This window comes from Nannobrachium achirus (genome assembly GCF_963921795.1).
Source record: "Nannobrachium achirus genome assembly, chromosome: 14".
NCBI lineage: Eukaryota > Metazoa > Chordata > Actinopteri > Myctophiformes > Myctophidae > Nannobrachium > Nannobrachium achirus.
In genome coordinates this window covers 52374022-52400629 of record NC_137821.1, presented here as the reverse complement: position 1 = coordinate 52400629, position 26608 = coordinate 52374022, and the positions used below count along the sequence as shown (strand labels likewise).

The following is a 26608-nucleotide window of genomic DNA, read 5'->3' as shown; positions in this document are numbered from 1 at the left end:
ACAATTATTTGACATAGCCTAGTTATTACTTATTAGTTAATCTGTAGATTATTACAAAACATACATTAACCTCTTCCTAAAGCGACACATTGTGAGCTTGTAGAGCTGCCATTTTCAAAAGATTGTTACACATTATGCTATGGTAACTTGAAAAGTAGGTCTACTTTTACTTAGTATTAAATTGGTATACAAGTGCATTTTTGACGTCCTCAACACTTTCTACTTTTTACTCGAGTACATTTTGAATTCCACACTTTTATACTTGTAACAGAGTAATTCATTCAATCTAAATTGCGTAGATAAGGGGGATACTTGAGTAAAACGTGTGAGTACTTTCCCCAGCACTGTGGGTAGGCGGGTCGCCTCAGAATAATAAACTGCGTTTGGTTTCGTTTTGCAGCAGCAGCGACCGTCTGAGTAGTGGCGACACTTCCTCCCCAACGTGCCTCTGTTTATTACACGTTCTTCGGCGCAAAACGGCGTTTTTCAACGCAGTTCTTTTTATAAAGTCGTTTTATTTGTATATATTTATGATTCTCGCTAGAAGTCTCGGAACTTCGGACATGATATAAATCCCTGAGCCGCGGGAGAAAGAAGGCAAACTTCACAACTAGCACGGAGGAGGGCAGACGGATGAGTCGCAGCACGTAAGTAAACAAAGTGTCCACATTGGCTTGATTTAGGCGTTAGTTTAGCATTTAAACGTCTTTAAGGCTTCAGTACAGCCCCTTGTTGACGTGAAATGACCAGCAAATGACCCCATGGACGACGCCGTTTAAGTTTCGTCGTCCAAATGATAAGAAAACACAGTATAGAATAGTAGGCCTGTGTTGTTGTTGGTAACAGTCACTCTACAAAATCTCCCTTCTCTCTCTCTCGTCTCCAACTCTCCACCCCCTTTCATTCTCTCTCTCTCTGCCCCCCTCTCTTCACCTTTTAAGACATCTTTCTCCCTTTCACCCTCCTCTCTCTTCTCTACCTTATCTATATTATCTCCTTTTCACTCTCTTTTATTACCCCTCCCCCTGCGACCCCCTCTGTCTCTCTATCTACCCCTATACACTTTCTATACCTCTCTTTCTGCCCCCCCTCTCTATTACATTTTTAAAGGGCTGTATTGGGATGAGAAAACATACTTTTAAGTGGAACAGTAGTCAAAAATAAACAATGTTGTTGTACAATTAATCTCTATCCCTCTCTCTAAAGTAAATAAGTAAGGGGCTCAGGGGTAGAGTTGCCGTCTTAGAACCCAGGGGGTTCGACCCCGGGCTCCCCCATAGTTAATGTCGAAGAGTCCCTTGAGCAAGACTCTGAACCCCTAGTTGCTCCCGGTGAGCAGGTTGGTGCCTTGCATGGTTTCCTCCGCCATCGGTGTATGAATGTGTGTGTGAATGGGTGAATGTAATGTACAATCTCTGTAAAGCGCCTTGGATAAAGACGCTATATAAATTCACCATTTACCATTTAAGATGAATGGTAAATGAGGCCCATAGGGCAGGAGAAATGGTAAATGTCAATGAGGCACATAGGGCAGGAGCCTATCCCCTGTTTCTGTAGCGTGAGGCAGCTTGATGTAGGCTACAAGTACTCCCCCTGTACATGACGTTAGTATGTCACAGGGACTTATCCACCTGTTTCCGCGGGAGTTTACTGGAGATTATTTGGACCACACTTCCGGTTTAACAGCAGACATACAAGCTCACGTCGCGTCGCAGATGCAGCCCGTTGTGAGCTTGTAAATCACACTCGGCTGCGGCGCCGGAAGCTCCGGTACAACGTCTGCGCAATGCACTATGGGCCGTTGGAAACCCGTGGATACCCCAATCCAACCCTTGACGCTGCGTGCCAAGCAGGGAGGCACTGGGTCCTATTTTTCAGAGTCTTTGGTATGACCCGGGGCCGGGAGGGGATCGAACCCCGAATCACTCCAGTCTCAGGATGGACACTCTAACCACAAGGCCACTGAGCTGATCCCTCTCTTTTCTCCCCCCACCCTGTCCTCTCTCTCTCTCTCTCTCTCTCTCTCTCTCTCTCTCTCTCTCTCTCTCTCTCGTCTCAGGACATCCAGGGCATCATGGCCTGTGGTACAGTGACGCTCCTGCCGGGGCTCTCCAAGCAAGGCAGAGCAGGAGACGGGAGAAGCAGTAACGGCGATGGAGAAGGAGGAGGAGGAGAACGTGAGGAGGAGGTGGAGGATGACTTTGCGTGCGCCGGGATGCTGCGTGGGTCCCTGATGTCCCTCCACGGCGCCGTGGAGAGGATCTTCGGGGTGTCCTTCGGCGTCGGAGCGGACGGCGGCGACGCAGAGGGCCTGCCCCACAGCGACAACGGGCAGATGTGGCTGAAGCTGAGTGGACCCAGCAGCAATGTGACGCAGGCCAAAGTAAGAGCTCTCTATTATACCAGAGATGTGTGCAAGTCTTTGAATATTTCAACCCGATTCGATATACGACGTCTTTGAAAAACGCATGTTTCTTTGTCAGTGGTTCTCAAACCTTTTCATGTCAAGAACCCCCAAAATGATCTCAAAACCCATCTAAAAAAAATATGTATCAGGGACCCCCCAGAAGCAAATATTTGAGTTACAGATATTCGCTTTGAAAAATATATATTCAAAGGTTTGCCAGGGACCTCCAACAGAAGATTTATGTTTAAACTAAATCTGAACATATTTTGATATTTTTCAAAGAATTTCAAAAATAGCAGTTGGACAAGCTTGCAGCGTGGCACGGAGTGGCACGTTGTGAACTTGTAGATCTGCTATTTTTGAATAGCCAACATATAAATGGATAATGGATACATGGACCCCCAGGACCCCACTTTAAGAACCACTGCTTTACCCACTGTGAGATCAACTGGGGACAAGTATCAGCTACACTTGGGTGGTGTGTATTTGTTGTTATTCAACTCTGCTCTACTTATGCTGCTGATTATGGACACTATCAAGAACACACACACATACACACACACACACACACACACACACACACACACGCGCACACACACACACTCTGAAATTGTAGACAAAGGTCATGAGCTACCTCATATAAACTATACTGTAGGCTACTACCGTGCTATAAAAATAGCTATGTGCACTATTGCATTCACAAATATTGATTTTTAGTATTCGAATTATTCAACCTCAAAGTATTCGAATAGTCGAATATTCAACAAGACTGGCCAAACTGACCAAACTGTCAAATATTAAGTAAGCAAGAGGCGAACATTGTGAAAATAGACGATCTACATGCTCACAACGCCTCGCAGCACGAGGCGTTGTGAGCATGTAGATCTGCTATTTTCACAATATTTATTTGCGGAACCGAGTCACATTAAATGTAATACCTACAATTCCAAGTGCTTGTCAGGGTTCTTATGACTTCCTATCAAGCCAAGCTTTATACACCATGAAGACATATATATTTTTTTAAAGACAACAATAAAAAAAAAAAGAAATAAGAGAATATTCGACTTCGGTGAACAACGTTGAATAGTGACTTTGATATTCGAATAGTCGAATATTTGGTGAATGCCCTAACGTGCACAGCATGTTTATTAACAAGTCAAATCAAATCAAAGCCTCACATTTCATCCTATATTTGTGACAGTTGTTTGTGAAAGGAGTGGTGAACCAGGAACAGCAGCAGGAGGTGTCCTACCCGGGGCTCCTTCATTGTGTCTTCTGTGGGGCCAGAGGGCTGTTCATGGACTGCCTGATGAAAACCACCGCAGCACATATAGTGGTAAGCATGGGAAGCGGTATAGTGCACCATCAATTATACCAGGGGTGGGCAACTTTGATGATGGCGAGGGCCACTATATTTCCACCTTCACTCCAGAGGGCCACGTTGCATGTCCTACTTTGTCATATCTCATACAAAAGAAGCAAAAATAGCAGATCTACAAGCTCAAAACGCATCGCAGCGCGATGCGTTTTGAGCTTGTAGATTGGCTATTTTTGCCTCTTTTGAATTGGAATCCTGATTTTTTATTTATTTTTTTGATGTTATTTAATTGGAATCCTGAAATGTAACATTTCGATTCAATTTCAAATGCATTTAGTTATATACTCATGGACATAAAAAAAATACATTTAATACTACTATACTAGTCATCATTAAGCTACTAATATAGACTGACGGAATTAAGGCAGGTCATGTTTGGAATTACAGCTGAAATCAATAATATATTCATTATTCTGGTATTAACCTGAGGGCCGCATTAAGTGAAGGTGGGGGCCGCATGTGGCCCATGTATGATGTATGAATACAAAGAAATAACTGACATATTTGACAACTTTATACTTAAAAAAAGGACATTGATAGTGGAAATAGCCGATCTACAAGCTCACAGCGCGTCGCATCGCAGCACTATTTGAAAATATATGATAATTTTTCAACATGGAAAGATTGACGATTATGTCAAATAATTGGGATTAGACGATTATGTAATAATTGTGACAGGCCTAATCACGACACGGTACTAACAGGAAAAATAATTGTGTACGTTTTAGATGTGCATTCATTAAAGTCTGATTGAGATTCTTGATAGAAGGTTTGAACAGGTCTTATGATTATATGTTTAGGATTCAAAAAGGAGGGGAAAAAATCCTGTGATTTATTTGATTGATGTTTCCGCCTGTTCGTCCTCCTCAAAATCAACGAGGGCAGTTGATTCTGAGGAAGGCCAACATGCCGAAACATTCCTTTTCTTCTCCTTTTTACGATTGTTCCCAATCGCAATGCACCAAACCCTTTGTGTGCATTACCGTCCCTGCTGATTAGGACTGACGTTTATCTGCTTGACCAGTAAATAAATAGGAGATTCACTCTCATCTGGTTAAGCACATACTGATACACTTGTTGCCGTGGCCATAAAAGTGTATCAGTATGTGCTTAACCAGATGAGAGGGAATCAACACATGTATTTACTGGTAAAGCAGATGCTAGTCAGTTCTCTTAACTCATTGACTGCTCTATCACGAGTTTCCCGAGTTATTTCCGTTGTCTGACGCCGCCACGCCCAAGTTTCACGAGTTTCTGGTCATTTCAGATTTTTAAGTTATTTTTGGACTCCTTCTATCTACTAGGCATGATCGCGATCGCGAAATTGCATGTTTGACCCCCCATACCAACCCCATCTTTCAAACATGGCAGCCATATTCGTTAACATTTGAAGACAACATAAATGCTGCTATCTCAATCATGAATGCCTGAACGGATTTCCAAGCAGACGTTTTTGTTTGAAAGCTGTGAACGGCATGCACACACGTGGCACTTGATCTGTGCATGGGCGTGCATGATCCGTGCACTATGGATTACATGGCAGCAGTATATTGAGACTGGGGGAAGTTGAGCCTGAAAATGCCCATTTTAAAGGGCAGCGTATGTGTACCCATTTAGGCCTAGGGTTATTGACTGCTTTAACTATTGAAAAATAGCAGATATACAAGCTCACAGCGCGGCACCGAGTGCCGCGCTGCGAGCTTGTAGATCTGCTATTTTTGAAAAATCGTGAAAATTTGAATTTTTACCCGATTCTATAAGTGTCTTTTGAATCCTTCTATGATTTTTTTGAAAAACCTATGTTTCTATGTCAGCAATCTGGCCAGCCATCGTCAAAGAAAAGGTCCTTTTCACTTGAACTGGAGCTCAGTTAGTCTGTTCTTGAGAGACTACTATGTCAGTGGTTCTCAAACCTTTTCATGTGAAGGACCCCCAAAATGATATGTATTTGGCCACGGACCCCCATCTCAAAATATCTAGTTCCAGGGACCACCCAGAAGCTAAATTTGATTTACAAACATTCGCTTTGAAAATACATATATTCAAAGATTTGCACACATTTTCACAACTTTTTCAAAAATAGCAGATCTACAAGCTCGCAGCGCTGTGAGCTTGTATATCTGCTATTTTTCACTGGTTAAAGCATTCAATAATTCTAGGCCTAAATCATATCATCATGACGTCAGCTACAGTTTCTTCATTTATCTCTTTCCACAACTCAGATCGGCTCTCCGGGCTTCCTGCTGATCTCGGGCCTGACGGAGCCCGTGGTGCAGGCCTACTCTCTCATCACGGACCTGGTGGAGCGGTACAGGGGCATCCAGGACAGAACGCCCGAGGTCGGGGACAGGGCTCTGGGCGAGTTCCTGGACTCGCGGCGGGCCTTCAAGTCCCTGGTGGAGCGGTGGGACGACAGGCACACGCTGGACCTTCTGGTGCTGCCGGGGTCCGTGAAGGAGACCCTGCTGGACCTGGTGAGGGACTCTGGGCTCGGGTCGGTCCCCAGCCCCGAGGACTCTGCCGCAGGGAGAGAGAACCACACAGACGTCCGAAGCGCGCAGGGCGCCTTGCAGCAGCTAACGCTTAGAGACAGGACTGTGGCCGATAGATTAGGCGGAGAGCCGAGCGAAAGGCGGGATGTTGGTGAGCGGGACTTTAACAACGGGGAACCTTTTCGCGGGGTTCCCCGGCAGGTGCCATCTTCCTCCCCGCTTCATTCGGGCACTGATACGCGGGGAGGCGGAAAGGCCGACGGGCTGCCTCTAACGGCGGCATCGGCGACGGGCGCCCCTCATCCTTTACACGCCTCCGCCGGTGTCCGAGGGAGGGCGGGCGCCGGCGCCGAGGACCGCCGGGTGCGTTCCCCGCAAGAGGTGGGTGAGGAGGGTCAACCGGAGGACGGGGGGAGGTCGGACGTCGCGGAAGACCGGGGAGAGGAGGACGAGGGGGAGCTGCAGCTGTCCGTGGGGAGCAGGAAGGAGTTCGGGCTGCTGCTGAAGTTCTTCACGGCCATGGGCTACACGGAGGCCGTGGTGAACCGCGTGCTGGCCCGGACGGGGCCCAAGGAGGCCTCGCAGATCCTGGACCTGGTCCAGCAGGAGCAGGACCGCAGCGACCGGGACGAAAGCGACCCGGGTGCGGCGCCCGGGTTAAATAACGGGAACGCCGTCCGAAAGCGCCGCGGCGACACGAACCTGCCCAGCGAGACGGAGCACAGAGAGCCGGGAGACAGGGGAGGGATGAGTCGCGGCGGGAACCCGACGACGATCAACAGAGCGGGAGAGGAACCTGGAGGGAAGGACGGCTCTCCAGAAGACAGCAAGAGGGAGGAGGGCGACGGGGACAGCAAGAAGGAAGGGGAGGAGGAGGATTTTGTCCTGGGGGTGTTGAAGCGAGCGGCGGCCAGCTGCGGGTACACCGAGGAGAGGGTCATCGAGGTCTACAGCACGCGGCCAGACCTCTCCACTCACGAGCTGCTGATGGAGCTGCAGAGAGACGGCGTCAAAGAGACGGAGAGGGAGCCCATGGAGGTGGACGAGGGGGTGCTGGAAAGAGAAGGAAGAAGAGCCGAAAGAGAAAGAGCAAACGAGCTGTCTACTCGCCCTTTGGCGTCGGGAGGAAATCAGGTGGAAAGAAAGGTCCTGGAAGATGGGAATGAAAAGAAAAAGGATCAGAGGGGGCGGTCGGAGGCGCTCGGCGGAGGCTTACCCGGCGTGGAGCCACATTTCCTTCCATGGAATGCTGACGCTCCCCCGCGGCATTCCGGCGAGCGTGCGTCGGCGAATGTGTCGGCCCTGCCGACCGGCCACCACCAGCATTCAAATTCCCATCCTCCTGAGACGCCACCTGAGATCAGGGGACCTCCCCAGCCCACCTATCCCACCGCCGCCGCAGATTCCCATTTCAACAGTCACCCCAAACCGAGACCCAAAGCCACCAGCTCCCCCAAAGCGGTCCCCCGCCTCGCCCACAACCCGGTCTCCGGCTTCCCCTCGAACCCCCAGACACCCGCCGCCCACCCCCAGAAGCAACAATCACCCCAGGCGACCCAATACATCCACCCAGTGTCTCATCCTGTCCAACCCCCGGCCCTCGCCGGGAGCCACTCGCCCCCCGGCAGGTCGAGAGACGTTCGGGGTTTCCCTGCCGTCTCGTCGGGGTCCGTGGTGACGGGCGAACAGCGCTTCCTGGAGGGCCTGCAGTTGCCCTTTGACCTCCAGCTTACCGACGAGCCTGGGGACCCGGCTCTGAGGATGATCATCATTGATGGGAGCAACGTAGCCATGAGGTAAGGCAGTGGTCCTCAACCTTTGGGTCGGGAGGGATCCCCAAATTATTTTGGGGGGTCCGCAGATGATTAACTTAATGTGCAACATTATTTTCTCACTCAACAGTAAACAAACCAACATAAAGTTCAAGTGTATAGAACTATCTGCACATTTCTAAAGTGACTTTTTAATACCTCTAAAATGATAAATTAAACATTGGACAAATTGTCAAATATTAGAGGCAGAAATTTGGAAAATAGCAGATCTACATGCTCACAACGCCTCGCAAATAGAACCGCGTTATCTTAGTGCTCGTCAGGGTGGGGGTCCCCAGTTAAAATATTTTTTTTTCTTTCTGTCATTGCCTGAAAAGGTTGTGATTCTGTGAACCACTGAGGTAAGGGAGCTCATACACGGTACATCAGGGGTCTTCAACGGACCCCTTTAGCTGCATGTTACATAAATTGTCTTGCAGTTGAAATGTTTTCATGGATTTCATTGATAGCGTCATTTGCTTGTGCTGGATTCATAGTAATGTGTATTTTCAGACAGTTAAGCCCTCCTCAACATTTAGAAAGTGTGTACTTGATCTGCTCTTTTTTTCCCTCCTCTACACCAAACCTCTTTGCCGAAAATAGCAGACCTACAAGCTCACAACGCTTCGCTGCGAGAGGCCTTGTGAGCTTGTAGATCTGCTATTTTTGGCTAATGTTCCCCCCCAGAATAGGGATGCTAGGGTTAGGTGGTTAATGTAAATTGGGGGGAAAATCACACCCAGTCAGTGTGAAGTGAGCAGTCCCTTTTATGAGTTAATTTCATGGGGGGTGATTAGCACTGCTCAAAAAACAGTCCTATCACAGAAAGTACTGGTGTAACTGAGGACTCGGACCCCTGCAATACATGATACGAAATAGCAAAGCATAGCACCTCTTCATGTGTCATTTCCAAAAAATAATTAATTACACAACTCAACAAGGCACTGCGGAACTGTGTTTCACGTGCCTTAAAGTTTAACGATACAGTGTTTTTCTGTGCTAAGAGGAGTATGACAGCCTGCACAAAATGTTCACACAGGCATTTCTGTATGCACCTGTAACATTTGATTACACACACATTTCTATCAGTAGTTATACCACACACATCTTTATGAACTTTCACACAAGTTATTATTGTTTATAAGGTGGTTTGCTAGCCATAGTGTGTTCTGGTCATCTAATGGCTTAGAAAAGAAATGGACAGATGTTAAACTTACTTGCCGACGCCAGCCTTGATACTGTACTGTATATGACTCATGTACTTTGTTGTATGACAAATGACTTATTTAATTTTATTGTATTTTATTTTGGCCTATAATGGCATGCCCATAATAGAGTCGCCAAGTTCAAGTGGTTAAATGTAAAGCAGCAACCAACAAAATAGATATTATTTTGGTGAAAAGAAAGATTGAAAGCCACAACTTTTCGGAAGCATTATTCCAATTTTGTATATCACTGACTATTGTTTTATACGGTATACTACAGTATATTGCCCAGCCAACAGGATTGTTTCAAATACTTGTTCCCATCCTTCCAGCCATGGACTGGGTCATTTCTTCTCCTGCAGAGGGATCGCCCTGGCCGTGCAACACTTCTGGAACCAAGGCCACCGTCGCATCAGCACCTTCGTGCCTCAGTGGAGGCAAAAGAGAGACCCCAAGGTCAAAGGTAACTCTCCAGAGCCGTTCACATTTAGGACCGTCACTATTGTGACATTTTACATGATTAATTGTCACTCAAATCATTGCGATTAACGATTTAATTGTGTTTTTGTCGTTGAAAATTACATTTCTGTTTGGCTTGTAGGCTTTGAAGTTGCACACGGCAGATATGACACATAACCCAAATATACAAAGAAATGACCGACATATAACTTTATACTATAAAAACAACATTGATAGTGGAAATAGCCGATCTACAAGCTCACTATTTTTTTAAATGTTTGAAAATATATGAAAATTTTTCAAACGATTATGTAAATGATTATGTCAAAATAATTGTGATTATGTCAACTAATCGCGATTAGACGATTATGTAATAATTGCGACAGGCCTATTCACACTGAGCACTAGAACTATAAGGGGGAAAGATGGCAGAGCACAACAGATGGTAAAATATGATGAACGGTGAACAACATGGTGTCCTATACAGCAGGGATTCTCAACTTTTTTTTTTATTTCAAGGATCCTCAGTTTGATATGCCTTCGCCAGCGGTGCCCCATTTAACACGGTTTTCAATTCTGAGACCCCCGGTCCACACTGTAGAATCCACAGTGTTACAATAACTGTGTTAATTCACCTTAATTTATTAAACTTCCAATTCTCCAGTCTGCGACCATTTTCAAACTAAACTATATATTTTTCCTAAGTCTACTTTAAGCGCTGATATCGGATATATGGATCACTTATGTACTTGCTTAACATTGTGTTCCGTTATTTGCTCTTTTCATCGTTGAGAGTCATAGCTAGCCACGTTATTTAATCCTTAATTCAACATCGATTACACTTTCATCACCTTCTTGACACCTGAAGGGGCCTTGACTAACAGTTTAAATGCAAAAAGTCACCACTTCTCTCACTATTCTCACTTTAAATTGACCATTACACTTTCACACTGAGGATTTTGCTGTGTCACAAGGGAACACATTGAGCTACAGTGAGAACTAACTGATAACAATCACCAGCAGCTTCCTCATAAAAGGTGATTTGCATGAGGTGTTGCTGGACTGACTCACCGTGGCTTTCCACCGGTGGTGAGGAGGAGGAGCTTCTTATAATAATCTTATGATAATAAAGAGATACTGCTGTTGCCTTTAAAGGACCACTTCACCTCTGGGACAACCAGATCTTATTTTATTGTTGTTTGGGACACGATCAACACAATCCTATTTAGAGTTATTTTTTGTGTTCAATCTGTGTTTTTAGATATTTTAGTATTTCAGCATGCTACAAAGCATCATATGATGCATTGGATGATGCAGTATCATGCTACAAAGCATCATATCGTCGTTGTCGGGTGGAAACCTTGTATGTCCAAAACCGTTCGTTTTGTGTTTATCATTTTAAAACGATTTAAACTAGTGAAAACAGCCGATCTACAAGCACACAACGCCTCGCGGTGCGAGGCGTTGTGTGCTTGTAGATCGGCTGTTTTCACTACTTTTGTGCGACGACCTTGGATGATGAAGCAGGGCTTTACTTTGCTGCGAAAGAGCGTACACATTTGAAACTTGGAGATACGAGGTTTCCACCCGACAACGACGATATGATGCTTTGTAGCATGCTGAAATACTAAAATATGTAAAAACACAGACTGAACACAAAAAATAACGCAGGATTGTGTTGATCGTGTCCCAAACAACAATAAAATAAGATCTGGTTGTCCCAGAGGTGAAGTGGTCCTTAAACTTTGGATAGGAAACTAACACACTTTAAAGGACGATTTAGCCACTTTTCAACCTATCTTCATGTAATAGGTCCTCATTAATGTTCATAATAAAATAGCACAATTTCTTTCTGCTCGGTCCAAGTCCCTTAGGAGAGCTGTGGGAAGTTCAGAAACCCATCATCTTGTGACATCATCATTTGACAGATTTTATTTTAAACAATATTTTTTACAAGAATATTTAGATTGTTATTATGTGGTTATTATAAAAAGAACAATGACTTCCACTTTTCAGGTAGTCAAAAAATTTCTCATTCACTTGTCCAGGCACAAAAGTCACTGGTTAATTTGCCAGTATTGAATTATTTGTAGATGTACAGTAATGTTAGATTAGCTCTTAATCTGTATCGTTATATTCAAATTGGCCTGTGGGTGGGTGAGTGGGTATGTGGGTGTTACAAATTAATGTATCCAGATTTGACTGGCCAACAAATGTCTCAAACGTAACATCTGGATTTGATTGGCCAAGCTAGTGCTCTGGTCAGTGGTACTAGATGTTCAGGCTGCACAGTGTAATGGTTCCAAAACCTTTTAGCTCAAGACTCAAAAGAGAAATTAGATGTTTGCCCAGGACCCAAACTAGTGAAAATAGCAGATTTGCAATGTAGATCTGCTATTTTCACTACTTCTTAAACATAATTTCTTTCATACATAGGTATTCATGGAAATTATTTATTATTTTATTCATGAAATACATTTGAATTATGTTGGAATTCATTTCATTGGGAAGTTGTGATATCATTTGTTTTGAGAGAGAGAGAGAGAGGTTTTTTTAATCAGAGATTCTTTTTAATGGAAGACCAAAAAAAGGGGGTTATTTAATCGTGACTCATCGAAATTGGTCCACGACCCAAACACGGAAACGCTGATCTATTCTAGCCCCACCATGGCTGTATAACGCGACGAGTGTCAACTAACAAGTATCCAGTAACGCTGAGGAAGGAAACTGATGCAGAGACTGTGGATGTTTCTTCCTTGTGTATTTTGTAAAGAATATATACTGTATGTACCCAGTTTAACCTCTAGAGCAGGGGTGGGCAACTTTGATGATGGCGAGGGCCACTATATTTCCACCTTCACTCCAGAGGGCCACATAGCATATTTCTATGTCCTACTTTGTCATTCTAGTATCTCATACAAAAGAAGCAAAAAATAGCCGATCTACAAGCTCAAAACGCATCGCGCTGTGATGCGTTTTGAGCTTGTAGATCGGCTATTTTTTGCTTCTTTTGAATTGAAATCCTGATTTTTTTTTTGTTATTTTTTAATTGGAATACTGTAATGTAACATTTTGATTTAATTTCAAACACATTTGATTATATACTCGTGTATCAACCTGCGGGCCGCATTAAGTGAAGATGGGGGCCGCATGTGGCCCCCGGGCCGCCAGTTGCCCACGTACTGTATGCTCTAGTCTAGACTGTCCTTTGAGTTTAGCGCACCTTTCACCTTGAAGCGAGTTACTAGGATCAGATAGCCAGATGGTTCCTTCAGGTCACTGTTTCCTCAACAGTGGGTCTCGGGATGCAATTGTGGGTTTTTTATTTAACATAATAAAAAATAAAAAAATAAATAGAGATTCCATGATTTATTTTATTTTTAAAGAAGAAAAATTAAGAAGTAGTAAAAATACCCAGCATTGCGAGCTTATATAGGTCAGCTATTTTCACTAGCGGTCCCGGGCAGAAATTACATTTCTCTTTTTGGTTCTCAAACTAAAAAGTTTTGGGAACCACAGCTCCAGATGATCCGGACTCCTTCCCCCACCAAAGACTATTTGAATATGTAAAAATCCCCAAACCTTGACTTTCAATTTTGTTGTACTTAACCCATTTAGGCCTAGAACTATTGAATGCTTTAACCAGTGAAAAATAGCAGATATACAAGCTCACAGCGCGGAACCGAGTGCCGCGCTGCGAGCTCGTAGATCTGCTATTTTTGGAAAAAATCGTGAAAATGTGTGCAAATCTTTGAATATATGTATTTTCAAAGCGATGTTTGTAACTCAAATTTTGCTTCTGGGTGGTCCCTGGAACTAGATATTTTGAAATGGGGGTCCGTGGCTAAATAAATATCATTTTGGGGGTCCTTCACATGAAAAGGTTTGAGCACCACTGACATAGTAGTCTCTCAAGAACAGACTAACTGAGCTCCAGTTAAGTGAAAAAGACCTTTTCTTTGACGATGGCTATAGCCAGATTGCTGACATAGAAACATAGGTTTTTTCCAAAAATCTTAGAAGGATTCAAAAGACACTTATAGAATCGGGTCAAAATTCAAATTTTCAAGATTTTTCAAAAATAGCAGATCTACAAGCTCGCAGCACGGCACTCGGTGCCGCGCTGTGAGCTTGTATATCTGCTATTTTTTCATATTTAAAGCATAAAATATTGCGTCACAATGTGTTCAGGCCTAAATGGGTTAAGCAATGAAGAGTTTCTGAATTCTGAGTCGAGAATAACCACTAGGTCTACAAGCCTTTTCCTTTTTTCCCCCCGAAACAATATTGATTAACGTTGGTCCGAGAGCTTGTTTCCTGGCTCTGTCAGGGTGGCTGAGTGCACGCTTGGCACTCCGTGACAGAGCTGGGAAACCTGCACTGTCAGCCGCTGTGTTGGTGGTGTCAGGTGAACCTAGCCAGGGGTGTGGCACCAAATTCTGGGCCCTGGGTACAAGGATTCACTGCGGGCCCCCCATGATTGTTCTTCCTAGGGGGAGGGGGTTTAACACGTTTAGACTGGGAACGCATTATTACGCATTCTTTTGTGCTTTAACTACTACAGCGTGCGGGTGTATTCCTTCTTTCGTTCATTCTACTACTTTGTGACCTACGCACCTGCTTGAGAGGAACCACTACACTGGGTGTGCTACAGTCTTCCCTTAACAAGTGCTTTAACTACTGAAGAATAGCAGATATACAAGCTCACAGTGCGTCTTTGAATATTTCAAATTCTTTTGGAATGTTTTTTGAAAAACCTGTTTCCTATCTACAAATATTTCGTTCCAGGGACCCCACAGAAGCAACATTTGAGTTACAAATTGTTCGCTTAAAAAATACATATATTCAAAGATTTGCACACATTTTTCACGACTTTTCAAAAATAGCAGATCTACAAGCTCACAGCTGCGCTGCGAGCTTGTATATCTGCTATTTTTCAATAGCTAAAGTATAAAATAATGAAGGCCCCTCCACCTTGGGCCCTAGTAACTCAGTCCCACTTTCCCCCCCTTGTGACGCCCCTAACCTTGCACCTAGCAGCCGACCCGGGGTCAAGTCCTGATTGGTCGTCTCGGGTGCTGCTGTGACAGGTTTAAATCAGACGGGAGGCGGCTTCCTCTCCAGAAAAGGGAGGAAAACCTCGTTTGACCTCTGGGAGTTCCTGTCAAGATTTCCTGCAGCAGAAGGACCCGAAACAATAGGCTAGACCAGGGGTTTTCAAAGTGGGTGACGGGGCACCCTGGGGTGCCGCGAGATAATTTGATAGTATTTGGAATTTATTTGGACAATTAAAAATATATTTAGTATAATTAAACTTGAAGTAAAAGTTATTTTCAGTCAGTTTTACCAAAATGGCTATTATCTCAACGTTTTCCTTGCAACATAATCACTAAAATATCGTCACTGTCGGGCAGAAACCTCGTATCTCCAAGTTTCAAATGTGTACGTCTTTTGGTAAAGCAATGCCCTGCTTCATCATACAAGACTGTCGCACAAAACTAGTGAAAACAGCCGATCTACAAGCACGCAACGTTGTGTGCTTGTGTGCTTTGTGTGCTTGTGTGCTTCTGAGGTGCTACTTGGGGTAAAAAGGTTGAGAACCACAGGGCTAGACCAATTGAGACTTGAGACAAAAATAGTCGCCGGAGAAAAGATTGGATTACAAAACAAATTTCAAACGTCCACGACTTCTTGACTTCGCAATGACATTGATTGACTCAATTATTCAAGACAATGGAGAAAACCAGAATATGAAATAAGAATTCCAGCATTTCGAGCTTGTAGATCTGATGCATTTGATGCTTTTTGTGACGCTATAGTATGAAGTAGGGCGTTTATTTATGGAAAACCACAAAAAGTTGGATTATGGAGATGGTTTCTGCCCTACAGCGACAACAATATTTTCTATAGGGCAGGGGTCTTCAATGTTTTCAGGCCAAGGACCCCTTAGTTCAGAGAGAGCTGAAGCAGGGACCCCCACAACCTTATCATGGATTCCATATAGTTTCATTGTTTGACAGCACAATCGTCTGTGTATTTTGTTTTCATGTCAATTTGTGTTTTCAGATACCTTTCACTCTGTACTGAGTCTGCTCTTTTTTCCCCCTCTACACCAAACCTCTTTGCCAAAAATAGCCGATCAACAAGCTCACAACGCCTCGCAGCGCGAGGCGTTGTGAGCTTGTAGATCTGCTATTTTTGGCTAAAGTTCTCAGAATATGGACACTAGGGTTCAAGTGGTTAATATAAAAAAGGAGGAAAAAAAACTTTATATTACTCAAAGATTTGGAGGACCCCCTGTAGTAACTCTGAGGACCCCCTAGGGGTCCCCAACCCCCTGTTGAAGACCCATGCTATAGGGTTTAACCCATTTAGGCCTATAATTATTGAATGCTTTAACCAGTGAAAAATAGCAGATCTACAAGCTCACAGCGCGGCACCGAGTGCCGCGCTGCGAGCTTGTAGATTTTTTTTTAAAAAGTCATGAAAATGTGTGCAAATCTTTGAATATATGTATTTTCAAAGCCAACGTTTGTAACTCAAATTTCCTTCACATGAAAAAGTTTGAGCACCACTGACACAGTAGTCTCTCAAGAACAGACTAACTGAGCTCAAGTTAAGTAAAAAAGGACCTTTTCTTTGACGATGGCTAAGCCAGATTGCTGACTCAGAAACATAGGTTTTTCAAAAAAAGTCTTAGAAGGATTCAAAAGAATCGGGTCAAAATTCTAATTTTCACGATTTTTCAAAAATAGCAGATCTACAAGCACTCGGTGCAGCGCTGCGAGCTTGTATATCTGCTATTTTTCAGTAGTTAAAGCATAAAATAATGATACACAATAGGGCTGTCCTCGACTCAGGATTTATGAAGTCGATTCGAGTCGCGGGGGTTAATCCGACGCGTCGACGAATCGTTTTATAGTCTACTTTGTATAAAAAAAAAAAAAAAATCAAAAAAAGTGTTGCTTTAAACCACGTCAACATAATACAATAATACATTAAGAGATTCATTGAATACACTGTGTTTTCGGTGATATCGGTGCGCGAGCACAAATGTTATCTGCATAGCAGTGTACAACCATAGAGTTATAACACACCGTTAAAACAAATAAAACATCTCCGCTGTTTCAACTCTGCCCCGTCTCTCGGCAGCGTGCAGTATAGATGAGACATTCGCGAACGATTCCGCTCTCTTGAACGGCTCTTTTAAATGAACGATGGGATCCAGTCCGCAGTCGCGGGACACAGAGCACTGACAGAGTAATGAGTCAGTGTCGAGAACGGATTCATTTCAGAAACGGATCATAAACAGGTGGAGGCATAGCTCCCGCTAGAGCCAGCAGTGTGGACATGTCATGGACGCAAACACAGCGAAACACAATCATTCATCATGGATTACAACACTGGAACAATTCAGAAGCACTTTAATTAGAAAATGTAACTTGTAGCCTACACTTGTGTATGTTAATTTGACTTTAGAAGATTGTTTACTTCGTGGACGTGCGTTTGTGCTGTGGCAGGAGGTTATTTAATATGGGATTTTGACAGCGTGCTTCCTCCTCTTAACGTAACACCGTCCCGGCTCCGAATGTTTTAACGAAGCGGCGGTTCTGAACCGTTCTGGCCGTTCTGTCTCCCTTTCACCCCTACGCTGGTGCGAGACAATAAATAACTGTTCGCCAATTGCTACTTCTCATTGGAAGTACATGACACCAGTCCAGCAGTGCACTGCTGTAGTAGGCTAACTGGTGATATAAAAAATATATATATTTTCGACTCAAACAATTGGCGTCGATTCGCGGGGCTTAAAACGACGCGTCGATTCGTCGATTTTTAGAGGACAGGCCTAATACACAATGTGTACCCGTTCTAAATGGGGTTTTAAGTGGTTACGGTGCACTTCAACCCTCTCTGTATTTGTTTTGCCCTCCAGAGCAGCACTTCCTGAGCGCTCTACAGGATCTGGGCCTGGTCTCCTACACCCCCTCCAGGGAGGTCCAGGGCAAGAAGATCAGCTCCTATGACGACCGGTAGGTTGGCTGCTTCACCTCAGAGCTGCAGGACAGTAGCCTCGCAACAGCCAGACTCTCCAAAAGGAGAGTCTGGGAGTTTAGACAATGCATTACGCAATGACGTAGTTACTTACTTTGACTGACAGGTCCATTCAGTAGTCATCAGCGCATCAAAACATCGTCGGGAGAACATCAAATACGTCTTTTCCAGACAGAAATTCCAAAGGTGCAAACTAGTGTTGCCCGATCCCGATCACGTGATCGGATCGGCCGCCGATATGGCCGTTTTTATAAGATCGGAGATCGGGGGAAAAAAATCGATTTTTTTTTTTTTTTTTTTTTCCAAAAAAATATTTTCTGTGAGTACTGAAAGTTACAGGTAAGGTGAATGCGATATGAAATGTAAGCTTACCATAATCACAGTAATCCTTAATCATTTTCAATCATATTCAAGGGCTTTTGGAGAAATGAGACAGACAGAGCACTGCAGAGGGAAGGTGATTGTGTCAGACTCTGTGTACAGCTGGCAGCTGATGCCAATAAGTAGTAATTGGCCCCTTGCTAATGGATCAAAGGAAGGCAATTATGTCTCTCTGCACAGTCAACTAGCTCAGTGGTTCTCAACCTGTGGGTCGGGACCCCCAGGGGGGTCCTCAAATTATTTTGGTGGGGTCCCCAGATGATTAACTTAATGTGCAACATTGTTTTCTCTCTCAACAGTAAACACATCAACATAAAGTTTAAGTGTATAGAGGGTATCTGCACATTTCGAAAGTGAAAAATTAAGGACTTTTTAATACCTCTAAAATGACAAATTAAACATTGGCCAAATTGTCAAATATTAAAGCCAGAAATTGTGAAAATAGCCGATCTACATGCTCACAACGCCTCGCGTTGCGAGGCGTTGTGAGCATGTAGATCTGCTATTTTCACAATAGAACCGTGTTATACAAAATATACTTCCTCAACTCTTCAGGGTCGGGGGTCCCCAGTTAAAATATGATTATTTTGGGGGTCACGGCCTGAAAAGGTTGAGAACCAAGTGATAGAATGAATAGAATTTTTTTTTCTTCATAATGCCTTGCCAAAAGATCGGATCGGGAAAGATCGGGATCGAATCGGAAGCAATAATATTTGATCGGTATCGGATCGGGAGCAAAAAAACCCTGATCGGGGCATCCCTAGTGCAAACTGTTGTTCGTTTTTAAGTTATGAGATGCCGTTTATTTCAGATAAAACTTCGCTTAATGCAGCTTTTATTTGCGATTTGTGAACTCGCATCGGACATGGGGTCCGCCATGTTTGTTGTCAAAATGCGAGAGCTGTAGCAGCCGCTCGACCAATCAGGAGCGGTGTGAGGCGGGCTCGCTCGAAATGCAGCCTTTTGATTGGCCATTAGAAAAAAATTGCTAATAAAGAGGCTCGATGGGAGCGACACCAGACCGAGAAAGGAAGCACATTGGTGATGACGTAACTCGGGATGGCTTGCGAGGCTAGCAGGACATCTCAAGCTTGCAGCTACTTTGTGATGACCTAACCTAATTGTTACACAGCGGTCATTTGGCTCTTGTGTCACAAAAATGGCAGCCGTGCTAATATGGTGAATTACTTCTAAAGTAAGCCATTGCATTTGATTTGAATATTTTCAGTTGCCAGTTGTGTGTCATTTCCGTAGCAATATTATAAAACAAGTGGAAAAGGTCAATGTAATGTTTGCTGTAATGTAAAATTACATTCCCAGATGCAACCCAAATTTCCTTCCCCTAAAAATTCTTCACCTCAAATACTTGACCCCCCCACACACACCCCCACGGCCCATCCACATCCCAAAAATACTGCAAATACAGTTAAAAAATAAAAAATAAGCATGTGCCAGTTGTATAGAGTTAGTCTTATCAAGAGTCAATCGAGTCTGCATCAGTGTGCCGACGGGCTGGTATTCCGACACTAACCCTAACCCTAAACTTAACCTCAGTAACCGCGACGAGTAACTAACCTGCCGACGCTAGTCGGAACAGCGACCCGTCGGGATTTTGACAGTAAATAGAATAAATATTTGTATTTTTCTGTTGGTGGGGCTACTCATTTATAGCCTGGAATCAGGTGAATCCGCCGGTGCAAAAGAAAGGCTAACTCATTTATAATTTGTCCACCTCTCCCGGCAGGTTCATGCTACAGTTGGCTCAGAAGACGGACGGAGTGATTGTAACAAACGACAACCTCAGAGACCTCCTGGACGAGTCCCCCGTATGGAGGGACATCATCAAGAAGAGGTAGAGAGACTTCATTAAATGGCAGTTATAAGCTTATATTAATCCACTGTCAGGCTCTAATGCTCTAAGAGCGAGTCGAGCGAGCCCGACGACCTTTGCAGCATGTCACTCCCTTGTCTCTCTCTCTCTACTGTGTACTATAAGACAGAAAAGCATAGATAGACAGATAGATAGATACCTTTATTATCCGATTAAGAAGTAGTATTTTAGAAAAATCATAAACATTTGTGCAAGTCTTTGAATATTTTGATCCGTTTCTATAAATGTCTTCTAAATCAGCGGTTCTCAAACATGTTCATGTCAAGGACCTCCAAAATTACATGTATTTGGCCGCGGACCCCCATCTCAAAATATGTTCGCTTTTAAAAAGTTCACGATTTTTCAAAGATAGCAGGTCTACAAGCTCACAGCGTGGCACTCGGTGCCGCGCTGTGAGCTTGTTTATCTGCTATTTTTTAATAGTTAAAGCATAACATAATAGTTAAAGTGTTAAAGGAACTAAATCAGGATATTAAAAAAAAGCTTTACAAATAATTGGCTACTAAGAATTTAGAATGGAAAAAATCAAATGGAAATAAAGGGCTTTTCTTCTTCTTCTGATGATGCTGTTCTACCAGGCTTCTCCAGTACACGTTTGTTGGTGACCACTTCATGGTGCCAGACGACCCCCTGGGGAGAGGAGGACCTCATCTGGACCACTTCCTACGCTCACAGCACAGGTGCTGGGAGCATGCATGCACATACACACACACATAGGGCTGCAGTGACGTCATTACGTGCGCGTCACGCGTCTCTGACGCATTCACGTTGCCTAGAGACGCATTCACGTCATTGTTCTGGGGTCCCACGGACGCATTGCCTCCATTGGAGTCCACGTTAAAATAATTTACCACGTCGCGAAAAAAATAAATATTTTAAAAAGTCCACAGACGCCACCATTGTTCATGGGTGAAGGCATGCTACTTTACCCTACGTTAACACAAATGAAATCCGCGTAGAAAGTCTTAAAACAGACGATAAAACTAACAACAGTCTGTGTTTTGAATCCACGACGCCATTTTGTGCGCCACTCGATGGTCACAGAATTCAATGGGTGCCTGAGTTTTAGCGTAGCACCGGGCCGCTCTCTGACCATAGTGGCACAGCGTGTTAGGTGACACACCAAAAAGGGGTCCCCCACAGAACGTGTAGCGCGGCGCAGAAACGTGACGTCACGTCTCTACACTGCAGCTCACTGCTCAGACAGCGACCCGCCTCCTTTCGGCAACGAAAGGATATACAGTACACGCGCTATTGTTTATAGATGTGGTGGTGGACATTGGACAACGTGTTAGAAGCCACACAGGTCTTCATTGCGTCTTTACAACAATAGCGATTATTAACGTCGTGGTGAACATGGTCAAATAACCTTTATTGGCTCAACTACAACACGGAGGAAGCAAGCTAGCCTAGCATGTATGCTATCTGAGACAGTATGTATGTAGCCTAACTGTTTGATTGATTATAGCGTTTTCGTGGCAGCGCCGTCCATTTGGTGGTCCGCCGGGGCAGCGGACCACCGCGGCCGCCTGTGCCTTGCCCTCCCGCATCCATAGAGGGGCGGCACGTCCCTCTAGGATCAACCGTTCAAAACAAAAGTAGCCGATCTACAAGCAACCCACCCAATCCACTGTTTTTGACCCAGTCCACTGGTTCTCTGTACAGCAAAGCAAACACAACACGCCAGAGAGCATTTCCCCCATTCCATAGAAGCAGTAACAGTACAAACAGGAGACATCATCTCACTGAGAAGAGAAGATCCATATATTATCGATGTATATAAAATAACAGGTGGCTGTTCATTATGAAGACTCGGTAAAAGCTTCTATCTGCGCCCCCAAGTGGTCAACATCCGATATTACCGGTTCGGTATAAAAAAATCAAACCGTCACATGACTATTTGGAAGTATTAAAATTGTAAGATTTGGAATTGTGGTTCATTTCTTTCAGACACATTTCTACGTAACATGAACATAACCATATAATAACCAATTCAAGTTAAATGCTGCACTTTGTCAAAAATGACATGACGCGTTGAATTTTTGTGGGACCCATAAAATATCCCTGGGACTCATCCGAAAGACCCTTCGTGGGTCCCGGGGACTCATTACATTAAAAACCTATTAACATCACTGGGACTGTCACAATTATTACATAATCGTCTAATCGCGATTATATTATTTTTCATAATCGTCATAATCGTTTCCATGAAAATGTTCATATATATATTTTTTGGGAAATGGCAGATCTATCGGTAACCCTGTAAGACCCGTAACCCTTAACCCAATCACACATCCATGACATGACATCCTTTTCCCCCTATCTGATTGGCTCCCCATTAGAGTCAATGGCAACCACACTTGCAATTTCCAATAGCATCTTCTAGTTTCTCATGCTCTCCATTTCCCCTATTTGTTTTTTGTCTTGTTTTTGTGAGCAATTTTCACACACATGAAACACAATACCAAAAAAAACGACTTTTAAAAACCAAATTCCATCTCATTCTCCCTCTCAGACCGCCCGATCCCGGCAGCCACTCGTTCGCCGGCACCGCCTCCCCCTTCCCGTTCTCCAGCGCCAGGACGCCGCGCTCGCAGACCGAGGTCCTGCACTTCCGCGACCGAACGCAAGGGGGCGGCGGCGGTGGTAGCGAGGGCGCGGCGGCAGAGGTCAGCGGCGGCGGCGGCGGCAGCAGGGGAGGAGGGCGACCGGGCAGCCGCGGGGGGAGGCCTTCCAGGCAGAGGGGGGGAGGCCTTCATCAGCCTCCCAGGCAGCAGCAGCAGCAGCAAGGGTCCGGGGGTTCAGGCCTTCAGGGGCCGGGCGGCGCCGACAGGAGCCCAGAGCAGACGGCCAGGCTCAGGGAGAGCCTCTGTCAGGTGTTCCCTGGCCAGGACAGTATGGTCACCCTGGTGCTGCAGAGTCACCCGTGGGAGACGGACATCAACTCGCTGTCCCACCTCATCTTGGAGCAACAGGAGGAGTAGATAATAGGGCTGCAGGGTTCCCCAATAGGCGGCCCACGGGGGGCTACTGTCTGGCCCACACCGACCCCAGTAATAATGGTGGTATAAGAGCAGCAACAACACTAGTATATCGTCGTCGTCGTCGGGTGGAAATCTCGTATCTCCAAATTTGTACGTTCTTTCGCAAATCATACAAGGCCGTCGCACAAAAGTAGTGAAAACAGCATATCTACAAGCACACAACGCGCGTTGTGTGCTTGTAGATTGGCAGTTTTTCACTAGTTTAAATAATTAAAAAAATTATAAATTCAAAACGAACGGTTTTGGACATACAAGATTTTCACCCGACAACGACGATATCTGAACTGTCGCTGGAGTAGCAGGAACGCCGCCGTCGCCCCCTGCAATGTTGTGGCCCTCAGCTTGGTACCCTAGACATAATTCGGCCCTTGGGGAAAACTAATTGGGGAACCCTGTAATAGGGACTTTAAGCTCCCGACGGCTACGGCAGACGGCTACAGCAACCGGACATGGATCAGTGCTCGATAGATAAACCTGCCTGCCGTCGCAGGCATCCTTACTCCAGCAGAAGCTACCTTTCCATGTAGTGTCCGCTGCATAGACGCGTCGCCATGGGAACCAAAGAGTTCAGTAAAAGGGGGGGGGCGGCAGTAATGTTGGGGGGCACGGGACTAGCCCAGTGTTTCTCAAACTTTTACATTTCAAGGTCTCCCCTTAACTCTGACTGTACCAAATGGACGCTACCATTTGTACACAGTCAGAGTTACAGACTTGTATATGGGTCAATTTAGACCTCCCTAAAGGAACCCATAGAGTCCCTGGAATCCACTTTGAGAACCACTGGTCTAACCAATGGCAACCAAAGATGATGTGGAAATCAAAGCCATGGCTTGTAAAAACCTAGTGGAAACGAATTTACTTTGTTTTACACCAGAGGAATTGTGTATATTTTGTATTGTGCCCTCTGGCAGTGGCTGTCTGACATTTTGCTTTGAATTCCTCCCAGCAGAAAGTAAATGGCTAGATCTGTTACTCGCAATGTAACACAACATTTAAAAGAAATTATGATTGCGTGGGAATCACAACCTGAAGCTAGGTTGATCGATCGACTACCAACACAGGGAGGTTATGATCATGACAGTTATGAAAATTGAATGTTCATGTTAGATTCCTATACTGAAGAGATTATTTAAATATGCTTCTGTTATGTTTGGAAGTATTTAAAAAAAAAAAAAAAAATCTAAAATAATACTATTAACTATGTTTTTTACCTTGTAAATATATTTTCCACAAAATATTTTTAGATGTATTTTGTTAAGTCAAAATCGTATTTTCTCATTTTCTCTGAAGAATATTTTCTGTGTTTTTAGCTTTCAGTGAATTATGTAACGCGATGGCCTTGTTCGTCGTTGACCGAGCTTCGGTTTTAAGAATCTTTGAAATATTTTGCCCCTAACCCTTAGCCCAGGGGTCTTCAGCAAGGGGTCCGGGACCCCTAGGGGGTCCTCAGAGTTACTACAGGGGGGCCTCCAAATCTTTGTGTGATTTAAACTTTTTTTTTCTCCTTTTTTTATATTAACCACTTGAACCCTAGTGTCCATATTCTGAGAACTTTAGCCAATAATAGCAGATCTACAAGCTCAGCGCGAGGCGTTGTGAGCTTGTAGATCGGCTATTTTGGGTTTGGTGTAGAGGGGAATAAAGCACACTAAAGCCCCTTTTCCGCTGGCCCAACACCACACCGCCCACTTGTGACAGGTTTTCCACTACAAAGACCTGGGTAGAGTGGTGTGAAAGTGGTACTAAACGTAGTACTAAAAAGTATCCAATCTAGAGTAGGTCTGAGCTAGGCCTAACAGGGCCAAACACTTAATAATGACTGATCACTCACTGACTTTTCATTTAGACCACCAGGATATTGTTGTAATACATGATAATATATTCTATTGTGTTACTTATAACCACTTTTATCATATATTATAGTGTATTATAATTATCATAGTAATACATTAATACCTTATAGTGTATTATAATCACAGTTCTAATCCATTATAGTGTATTATAGTATAATTTAGAATAGTTGTAATACAAATGTATATTGTATCATAATCACAGTTAAAAGGGTCAATTTGTTTCTTACCAGTTACCAGTAGGGGTACTTTTGTGTAATGGAAAATGAAGATATTTGTATGTGGTGCGGTGTGGTGTGGTGTGGTGTGGTGTGGTATGAAGCTGCAGTCGAAAAGGGGCTTAAGTACTAAGTGAAATGTCTAGTTTATTATGTATTGGCGGTCTAAGTGGTTAAATATCTGAAAACACGAATTGACATGAATCCAAAATACACTTGACAATTGTGCTGTCAAACGATTAAACTATATGGAATCTATGAAAAGGTTGTGGGGGTCCCTGCTTCATCTCTCTCTCAACTAAGGGGTCCTTGGCCTGAAAACGTTGAAGGCCCCTGCCTTTGCCCAATGTTGATGCTTGGCTGAAAACTGGGTCTCCCCAGGCTGTGTTTTTAACAGCCAGTCCATGGGGTACATTCAAGACTTAAATAAAGGCTTTGGCTCCCCCTTGTGGATTATCATGGTTTTGATACCAAAAACAATGTTGTATGTACAGTAACCTGTTTTTCTTTGTCTTGCCCAGAAATTTTGTCCTCGATGGGGCTGGGTGCAATAACCGCAATACCGTGGATGTGTAATGTATACCGCGGTGTTGAGTTCATAAACGCGATTAATATTATTATTTTTAAAATATCTTTTCATTCAAAACAACTTTTTGGGGAGATACTCCCATACCTTCGGTAAACAGTCATTTATTACTGCGATAACGATCCATACCGCCCCAGCCCTACGCCTCAAGAGTATCTTGATCTTTGTATTGAGGACCAGAACAATTTCTGTATCTTAATTTAGTTTTTATAAGATTTTAGTTTATTTTATTTCTGCAATAAATTCTTAATTCAGCAAAATACGGATATGATTTGTTTTTCTTGCGATAAAAAAAAACATATATGTATATACAATTGTAACACAGGATGAAAACTGAATGTACAATAATGTTTGACATGTGTGTGTGTGTGTGTGTCTGTCTGTCTGTCTGTCTGTCTGTCTCTCAGAACTCTGTCTTTCTCCTCTTCTCTTTCTCCTCCTGGAAGACTTTTCCACCAGGCTGCTTCTTCCATGTCAGCTTGACGTCTCCACTCACCCCGCTCTGCTTCAGTTTCTCTTTCATCTGAGAGAAGAAATAGCCTTGTTTTTATTCTCTTCAACAGACACCGCTCTGGTGCCTTGTTATTCTCCTCAACAGACATTAGTCCCTCTGGTCCAGCTGTGATGTTGGACTTGAACCTACAGCCTAGTGCATACATGGGCAACTGGCGGCCCCCACCTTCACTTAATGCGGCCCGCAGGTTGATACCGGAATACTAATATATTATTGATTTCTGCTTTAATTCTGTCCTATATTAGGGGGCACGGTGGTGCAGTGGTTAGCACTTCGCCTCACAGCTCGAAGGTCCTGGGTTCGATTCCCACCGGGGGAAG

At 44.1% G+C, this 26608-nt stretch overlaps 1 protein-coding gene across 2 annotated transcripts; it reads left to right on the top strand.

Moving 5' to 3' along the window:
- The first annotated feature begins 420 nt into the window (after positions 1-420).
- Positions 421-25913, top strand: khnyn (KH and NYN domain containing). 2 transcript variants are annotated; one of them, XM_080741845.1, is made up of 9 exons: positions 421-647; positions 2060-2383; positions 3609-3743; positions 6008-8073; positions 9656-9756; positions 17686-17782; positions 19930-20037; positions 20655-20756; positions 22592-25913. In XM_080741845.1, the coding sequence occupies exons 2-9, from the start codon at positions 2075-2077 to the stop codon at positions 23058-23060; spliced, it is 3387 nt and encodes a 1128-aa protein (XP_080597971.1). In that variant the 5' UTR covers positions 421-647; positions 2060-2074; the 3' UTR covers positions 23061-25913. The 2 variants fall into 2 exon arrangements, with proteins under 2 accessions (XP_080597971.1, XP_080597970.1); XM_080741844.1 differs by having other exon boundaries at positions 9626-9756.
- The last annotated feature ends 695 nt before the right edge of the window (positions 25914-26608 follow it).

Coding starts and splice junctions, on each gene's coding strand:
- khnyn (XM_080741844.1), top strand. CDS start 2,075: ATGGCCTGTGGTACAGTGACGCTCCTGCCGGGGCTCTCCAAGCAAGGC. Junction 9,757..17,685: donor GAGAGACCCCAAGGTCAAAG/GTAACTCTCCAG, acceptor TTTGCCCTCCAG/AGCAGCACTTCCTGAGCGCT. Junction 20,038..20,654: donor AGGGACATCATCAAGAAGAG/GTAGAGAGACTT, acceptor CTGTTCTACCAG/GCTTCTCCAGTACACGTTTG.